Source organism: Glycine soja, chromosome 18, assembly GCF_004193775.1.
Source record: "Glycine soja cultivar W05 chromosome 18, ASM419377v2, whole genome shotgun sequence".
NCBI lineage: Eukaryota > Viridiplantae > Streptophyta > Magnoliopsida > Fabales > Fabaceae > Glycine > Glycine soja.
Genome location: NC_041019.1, coordinates 42147900 through 42157083, shown reverse-complemented (window position 1 = coordinate 42157083; position 9184 = coordinate 42147900). Strand labels below are relative to the sequence as shown.

General features: G+C 34.1%; 1 protein-coding gene across 1 annotated transcript; it reads left to right on the top strand.

Annotated features, from left to right (window-relative positions):
* The first annotated feature begins 1398 nt into the window (after positions 1-1398).
* Positions 1399-4611, top strand: LOC114394676 (importin subunit alpha-4-like). Its single transcript, XM_028356347.1, has 10 exons — positions 1399-1612; positions 1699-1798; positions 1885-1973; positions 2071-2208; positions 2552-2740; positions 2832-2995; positions 3136-3214; positions 3451-3582; positions 3773-3906; positions 4156-4611. Exons 1-10 carry the CDS (start codon positions 1481-1483, stop codon positions 4466-4468), a joined length of 1470 nt encoding a protein of 489 aa, XP_028212148.1. The 5' UTR covers positions 1399-1480; the 3' UTR covers positions 4469-4611.
* The last annotated feature ends 4573 nt before the right edge of the window (positions 4612-9184 follow it).

The window sequence follows — 9184 nt, the reverse complement described above, 5'->3', positions numbered from 1 at the left end:
CTACAACACTCCTTCTTTGCAAATCCAAGCTTTTGGCACCATTAATGGCTACGCAAGCATCCAAAATCATAATAAACATATCAATAATCAATATTTAAGCTTCTAAATACTAAACCCCAACAAAAGAACTCAAGATTCAAGCCAAAGAACTCAAAACCATCATAAAGAAAGAAAAAAGGGGGTAAGCTTCTCTTACATACAACATCTCCAAGCTAGATTTGAGAAGAAGAAAAGAAAGATTTTGAGCTCACTCAAAGAACTTGGTCATATCAACAATATCATCACCTCACCACCCGTGGAAAAACACAATCAAAGAAACACTCATGAGAGTTTCTACATCAAAACCCCTATAGGTCATCCTAATAAAGGAAGAGAGAGAGAAAAAAAAAGAGGAGAACAAAGAGACCAAAGGGAGAAAGAAAGGTGCATACCAAATAGAAATCAACAAAAGAGCTATATAGGAGAAGGAAAAAGGATCTCCCTTTTTTGAACTTCAAAATTCTCCTAGCTATGGAGAAGAGACATTGAGGAGAAGAATAAAAATGACAGAGGGAGGAGGCTTCCCGTGCTACTAAAGAGAGGGAGGGTTTGCTTTTGGTTTTTGCTAAATGTTCCTCAGTTATCTCCTACCGCACCCTTTTTTGCATAACAAAAAACACATAGCTAATGTCCAAATATCATGGAAACCCAAACATTACACATGTAAAAAAAATCATTCCATTTTATTAATTGGCTCATTAAGTAACATAACTTAAATTTAATTTCTCTTACACATTAATTAAATCACTTATCATACATTACATAAAAAACACCATGATACAGCTTGTCTTTAGCTGCTAAGTATTTATGCATGTGCTGCATTTGAACACATGTGGGACAACAATAATAACATATTTTATTCAATATTAATCTCTCTTCTTTAAGTTTTTCTTTTACCTACAATCAACATTAATTTAAATATTTCTTCTTTAAACCACTCTATTAATTTTCAACCAAACAACCTCTATTTTCACCTATTATTTATCTTATTTTATTTTCTCGTCTATTCACTTTCATTCTTCCTTTTCTTTCTTATCATTGAAATATAATGTTGATGATTAATTTAAATATTTTATTTATTTAAAAATAAAATATTATAGTTTAAAGTTTAAAATTTCCTTGTAAACTTTCATTGTGAGAATTTCAAGGATTTTGATAATATTAAAAAAATAATATTAATTTCCTATTTGGTTATTTTGACAAGTAATTTCCTTTTTATTTAATACCTTGTGCATACATTTTTCTTAATTAATAAAGAATCAGTATTGGAAGCAAAAGAAACGGAGTCCGCCCCCTGGCATTGGTTTGAATAAATAGACGACATTCTGTTTTCTGTTTTCAGTTTTCAGTTAGAGTGGTTGCACATTGCACTCATTCACTCTCACCTCACTGTTAGTTTCTTGAAAGAAAAAGTCGTCAAAGAAGCAAGAAGTGAAGAAGAATGTCTCTGCAACCTGGTTCTAGTTCTGCTTCAGAGAAGAGGAAGAGAAGCTATCATAGTAGAACTGACCCCTACAAAGACACCCTCCTCAGTAAACGAAGAGAATCTTTTGCTGTCTATTCCAAAGAAGAGGTTTGCAATCTGCATGCATCTTTAATTTTGAGCCACAACTTATTTTCTTAGCCTTTTTTGTTCAGAATCTGAATCTTGTTTATTAGCTATTGGAAGATATTCCTGTGATGAAGCAACGACTATGGTCTGAGTCCGCTGCCGAACAATTCGAGGGAACTATTCACTTCAGAAAACTGTTAGCAAATGGTATATCAATTCATCTTTTTAATTTTTTTTTCCATCCATAGTTAGTTTGGTGTAGGACACTAATTTTTCACATTCACTGGGTTTAGGGCACCCTCCAATTGATGAGGTGATTAAAGCAGACGTTGTCCCTCGCATTGTGGAGTTCTTGGAAAGCGATGGTTTACACCAGTTGCAGGTATGCTTTTCATTCCCCTCATCTTTCTGATAAGTGAAGGTTTTGAGTTTTTTGTCCTTACTCACCCAATAGTTGTTATTTTTTCCTCCTTGTACAGTTTGAGGCTTTATGGGTGTTAACCAATATTGCTAGTGGAACATCCCAACACAAAAGAGCTGTTGTTGACCACGGAGCTGTTCCCAAGTTGGTGAAACTTCTCAGCCCTACCAACAACTATGACGATGTCAGAGAGCAGGTAAACTCTTCCTCACTCCCCTTCACTAATTTCACTTCGGTGCATGTTTGAATGAACATTGATGAAATTGAGTTTGAACATTTTTGTTAAACAATAAGTCAAGAGTAGAATTCAATATAAAATTTTGAATCCAGCCGAAAAGTTACTCAAATTGATTCAATTCAGAATCTATTCTGAATTATTCTCTAACCTGGAATCAAATGCACACTTAACTGTTGTTCAATTTCCTGTGCTAATGACTCATATGTCTATCAGTTTCCTCACTCTTATGTTTGTACAATTTCTATCATCTATGAAGCATTCTGCTGAATTAATAAGCAACTATTTCCCATGTCTTGAACAGGCAGTATGGGTTTTAGGGAACATTGCTTTTGATTCCCCATGCTATAGTGATCTTATTCTTAACGAACATGCTCTTCTACCATTATTATCTCTGTTGAACCCACCATCTCCAATATTGTCTATGTTGAGGATTACTACATGGACTTTATCCAACTTGGTCCGTGGAAAGCCTCCGGTAACTTTGGAACAGGTTGGGGACATTTCATTTCATAAAATCTTGCTGCTGTAGTTAAAATTATCCTCTCTGTCCATAATAGTATAATGGGATTGATCTTTGTCAGGTAAAGACTTTGATGCCTGTCCTTAAGACACTCATCCACAACAGCGACGAAGAAGTTGTATCAGATGCATGCTGGGCTCTCTTTTACATTTCAGATGTCTCAAGTGACACAACAAAGACTATTGTTGAAGCAGAATTTTGCGTAAAACTTGTGGATCTTCTGACGTATGTCATCTCATTGCATTTATTTGATGCTAGTAGTACCTTTTGTGTCTTTCATAATTCATATCATGGGTGACTTCATGTACTCCATTTTCTTATCCTATTGTTCGATAATTTGGGATGATTAAATTACATTTTAGCAGGAATTCATCACTTACAGTTATTGTACCTGTACTTCGGACTCTGGGAAACATTGTTGCTGGTGATGATGCTCAGACTCAGGTAGAAAAAAACAATGTATCATTATCTTCTCATTCTTCTGAAAGCTTGATTTTTTTATTATGTGGGCAAGGTGTAACTCTGTATCTAGGAGCCTAATTATTTATATGTACTATGTCACATTATAGAAAATATTGGTATCAACGAGTCATATTGACAATTAAGAAAATATCATTATTTTTTGGTCCCTTTGTCCTTTTTCTTTTGCTCTCCAAAAAATAAACTTTGCATATTTTCAGCTTACAATTGATAAAGGATTGATCACGGGTCTTTCGAAACTTCTTCTTATTTCTCGGGACAAAGAACAGATCTACAAAGAAACTTGTTGGACAATCTCAAATATCACAGCTGGGAATGGAGCTCAAATACAGGTAAAGAAAAGAGTATGAATCTTATAATATATCTTGCTTTTAGGTGTGTCATGTATATGCAAGGGAGTTTGAACTTTTAAACTGACATTTTACTTCGCTTGCAAGTTGCAATACAACTTGTTGCTTGTTGAAAATATTAACATAGAACAAGAGAAACCTTATAAGAAAATTATTATGATTATCGGCGCAGGCTATCATCGATGCCCATATTATTCCTGTTCTTGTTGCTATTGTAATTTATCGTAAAGACTGTGAGATTGACCTAAAGAAGGAGGTGGCCTGGGCCATCTCCAATGCCACTAGAGGATCTCATGACCAAATCAGGTATGGTTCGCCATTACATTTTATTTTCCTTTATCATAATTTTTCCTCTTCAGAAAATACATGGATCACTTTTATCAGTGGAAAAAACAAAGAAAAGGTAACACACACACACATATATATGACTCCAAAAGAATAATGCATGGTATGTTACTCCTGGTTTATTAATAAAGTTATTTATAATAATGCTTACTTCCTCTGCAATATGTTGTGATAATACTTAATTAGGTGTATGATGAAACATTATTGTAGGTACCTGGTGGATCAACGTTGCATTCAGGCACTATGTGATCTCTTGGCTTATCCAAACTCAGAGATTGTGTCAAACTGTCTCGAGGGGCTAGAGAACATTTTGGTGGTTGGAGAAGTTGACAAGGATATTGATAGAGGCAATAGCTTTGCTGAAAGGGTTGATAAGTGTGATGGATGGGGTATGATTGAAAATTTGAAGAGCCATGACAAGAAGGAGATTAAAGAGAGAGCTGCGAGGATTTTCAAGACATTTTGGGCAGAGGATGATTTGGTGGAAGATACGGATCTTCAGGATGATTTGGGCAGAGGATGAGTTTGGTCAACAAGATTTTTCATATTTTGAATCATAGTATTCTGTTGTCTACTACTCAGCCATGGCTCTGGATTTCTTTTGTTTTGCACATGGGAGGATAGTAATTTGGCATATTACTAAAAGTTGATAACCCGGTTACATGATACAGTGCGTATTTCAGTTAGTTTTACTTGTTTCTCTATACTGCAAATTAAAGAAAAGTTGTTGTATGTCTTGCCTTGTGTGTGTAATCAGCACAACTCTCTAGGCCACGCATTGACCTTAATGTGTTTAATGGCCTTCATTCACTGGAGAAGAATAAGTGCAATATTAAAATTTACAAGCCAGTTTCATTTCCCTTTCTAAATTATTATTATTTTTTATTAAAAATATGAATACTAGTAGACTTTTTCAACAATTATTTTTTATAAAATTAGAGAGCCAACTGAAAATAGAAGCATTCCAACTATATTGGCACCTTCTGAGAACCCAAAGCAAATCACTTCAAATATCATTAGAAAGAGGAGAATAAAATTAACAAAATGGAGGACTAGACCAAGACCTATTTAGAGAAGCTACAACAGCCTATAGTTAGGGAGAACATTTCTATTACGGAGGAATACTTCCTTAACAAAAAGAACGGATTGCCACCTCGTAAATCTAGCCTTGGAAGAGGCCTTATGATTGGCTAGAGCATGAGCATAAAAATTTCTTTCTTTGTAAACATTAGAAGAAAGCGAAACTATAAGGTTCAGTTTACAAAAGAGTAAGTTATTTTCCCATCGATAGCGAATAGACCAAGGAACTATGGATGAGTTTTTCAGTGCTTGAATAACCAACATAAAGGCAGACTCCAGCCAAATCTTCTTCGAATTATTATGGATGTCAATTTCATGAGCAAGAATGACCTCGAAAAGTTCAACATACAAGGCAGATTGGAGCCCAATATAGGAGGAAAATCATCCCAGCATGGTGCTCATGGGGTCATGGAAAATGTCACCCCTTGCTGAACCATGAGTGTTACAGTTGATCGTTCCATGCAACCAGGACCAAAACTAGGTTGGTTGCCACGTACATAGGCAGCCCCCCCTCTCAATAAACACAAGTTACTTAACATCTAACTTAAAATCATATATTTGCTCCCCACTCCAAATCCTAAGATTGCCCCCTTTTTACATTGATAATATATTTGCTCCCATTATATCTTGTTTTAATTTCATTTGTTATTAGAGTTTATGGGTATGTGTTAAGTGTGAACATCTGAGCAAGGAAGTTGATAAACTAAGAAAAGAGCCAAAAGAGAATAGAAAAGAGAAAGTTGTGGGCATCTTCAAATAGTACGACCCGTGTTGATTTAGCATGGCCCTTACTATAGCTACAGGCCAGGCTATTCCAGCATGGCCATGCTGATTTTTCAGGAATTTCTCAATCAATGTCACACATTTGAGCACGACCCGTGTTGCTCCAAAGTCAAAATTGGGAATTAGCACCACACAACTAATAGCAGGACATGTGCTTCTCCAGAGCCAAAATTAAGAATCAACGTCACAAACTCTTGAAGAAGGCCATGCTACCCTCAACAAGGCTCGTGTTGACCTAGCACAGGCCATGCTGACCTCCAGGCTGTAGTTTAATTTTTATTAGTATAAATAGAAACTTGGAGGCATATTTTTAGTAGTTTTTCTTATTTTTGAACAAGGGATTTTGAGTGAGAGAATTGTTTCAGGAACAATTGGGGTCCTAATCTGCAAGAGTTTTTGATCTCTTTTATTATCAATGCTATTTTGTATGTTGCTTGGTTATATTGTGATAATGGTTGGCTAAACCCTTTGATCTCGGGTTATGATGTACGTAGTTGTACTCATGTATTCTAATTCCCTATTTTAATTGAGTTTTTCAATGTTATTTAGTTAATTGTGTTGTTTTACTATTCTATCTTTTATATTAGAATCGCTCACTCTAATTCATAGTTCATTGTGTGCTAATGACCATCTACTCATAATTAAATGACTTATAGAACGATCGGGTTCGTAAAACTTGCATGATCAAACTGGTGGCATGAACTCCCTTTTTACAAATCTCTCTGTCATTCATCCTTAACCCTAATTCGAATCCTCAAATGACCAATTGAGAATTAATTTAGGGGAAAAAGTATTTTCAAACCTTGAAATAGGCTGATGATTAAATTAAGAGGTAATAGGTGATTAATCAATAACTTAGGGTTATTAATTAAAATTAGAAGTAAGGGAAAAAGGGTACATGCGAATTCGTAATCCGAGTTTGTTTTTACTCATATATTTCTCTCTTAGAAACTGGTTTCTGGCATAATTTTCATTTCTTTAACATAATTGATAAAAATCCCTAAACTCGAGATAAAATCATCAAAATTATTTAGTTGATGTAATTTGAATTATTTAGGAACACAATTGGTCTCTATGGTAGGATATTCAGACTTTCGAGTCCACAACAATACTATGTGGGGTTCTCTAGCCCTTATGTAAGTACTTATTCGCAGCATTCTCAGGGACTTGGTTCAAAGTCGCAATATAATTTTGATTTACATTATTTGAATAATTTTTTTTCATAATTATTTTTTATTTCTTGTCTATAATTTTTTCTTTTTTTGTCTTTTGTAACATCTCATTTTTCGTAAACTAATTTAAAAAGGATTGTTATTTATAAATAAATAAAATTTTAGAAAAATGATGAGTTTTTATAATTAAATAAATAAAAAAATAGTTGTATAAAAATAATGGTTTGAGAAAAAAATATATTTGATTTATTCATTTGATAGGAAATAAAATAGAGTTCATTTTTATAAAATAATAAAAATAAATAAATAGAGTAAATAATAAGTTGTAAGTACCTACATATAAATAGAGACGTGTTAGGTCAGTTTTTACACTGACGATTCATCCTCTTTCTCTCAATTTCATTTTCCACTCTCCTCCTCCCAAAACTTTCTCTTTTTCCTGCATACCATCAAACCTGTCCTTGAAAAACGATGATCTCGGACTCATTAACCGTTGGATCATCGTGAAATTTAAATACCAGATTTACAACTCAATTCCAAGCATTATCATCATTGGAAATTACTAAAAGATTTTGGAGCTAATAGAAATCTTTGCATCGCAGTTTTTTCTTTTCCCGTAAAAACCCAAAACTGTCTCAGTAAAACTACAATTTCAAACTCGTTAACCGTTGGATTGTTGTGAAATTTTGATATGTGGTTCTTGATATAATTACACAATATTTCACCGTTGGGATTTGCGAAATAATTTCCATTGAGAGAGGACAAAGAATCACACGATGACAGTACAAAATGGAGGCTTCAATCCCTTCTCCTTGTCTCTAACGTTTTGGAACCCTAATAGAGCAACCAGAGGAAGATCTTTAGAGAGCACCAAAAGCACCGCAATTGATAATGTAGAACACTTGAGCGACTACATCGAGGTAAGAGATGGGTTATTCACAATTAGGGATTAGTGAAAAAATGTGTAGAGATCCTTAGAGTATCAATTGGAATGAGTTTTGGGGTGTTTCCGTAAATTTTGATTCTATCTTTACAATTATAACTGTGAATTATATATGTTTGACGAACTAATTGATGTCTCAATGAGCAATTACTGTAAAATTGATGTGTTCTTGTGTCGAGTATGAACCCTTAAAAAAATTAGTTATTTTTATTCATGTGAATTATACTCTAAATAATATTCTTTAATGACTTATTTTATACAAATTATTATCTTGTTCTAGTTTTCCCATAATGATGATTGTAATATCCCATTTTTTTCGTAAATAAATTTAAAAAGCTTTTTAGTAAAAATAAATAAATAAATATAAAGCAAATAATAGGATGAGTACCCTAGGTATAAATAGCTATGTTAAGTCACGTGCCTCATCTTGCCTCATTTTCATTTTTCTGTTTTCTCCTCTCAAAACCCTCTCTTTTTCCCACAGACCACCAAACTTGTCTCAGAAAAACGATGATCTCAGACTCCTTAACCGTTGGATTATCGTGAAATTTAAGCACCAGATTCGCAACCCAATTCCAAGCATTCCCACTGTTGGGAATTTTGATATCATGTCTGGAATGAGAGAAATACCCTTCGCATCATAACCTTTTCCTTTCCCGCAGAAACCCAGAGTTGTCTCGGTAAAACTACGATCCCGGTTTCCTTAACCGTTGGATTGTTGTGAAATTTTTTTATGTTGTTCACAATCTAATTCCACACACCTACACCGTTGGGATTTGCAAAACAATATCTGTGGAGGAATAAATATGCATCGCACGAAGCAGTACAAAATGGAGGCTTCAATCCGTTCTCTTTCTCTCTAACGTTTGGGAACTCTATCAGAGCAATCAAAGGAAAAATTGAGGAATCTCAAAAAATTGCTAGAGATGCCACTATCGCTTTTAGAAGACACGTGAGTCCGCTTAGAGGTAAGGGATGAGTTATTCACAATTGGGGATTAGTGAGAATATGCGTAGGGATCCTTAGAGGATCAAATTGAGATTTATTTTTGGGATGTTTTATTATATTGAAATTCTTCTTGTGTGATTGTCTGAAATTATGTGAGGTATTTTTACTCCCCATGGATTGAGAAATATTCTTGTATAATTTGTTTGTGCTTTGAATAATATTAGTGTAATAAATAATTATATTAGAATTATGAAATTATGATTGGAATTGTACATAAGTGATAAATTGAATATATGATGAATTGTAGAATAAC

Coding starts and splice junctions, on each gene's coding strand:
- LOC114394676 (XM_028356347.1), top strand. CDS start 1,481: ATGTCTCTGCAACCTGGTTCTAGTTCTGCTTCAGAGAAGAGGAAGAGA. Junction 2,209..2,551: donor ATGACGATGTCAGAGAGCAG/GTAAACTCTTCC, acceptor TGTCTTGAACAG/GCAGTATGGGTTTTAGGGAA. Junction 3,215..3,450: donor GTGATGATGCTCAGACTCAG/GTAGAAAAAAAC, acceptor GCATATTTTCAG/CTTACAATTGATAAAGGATT.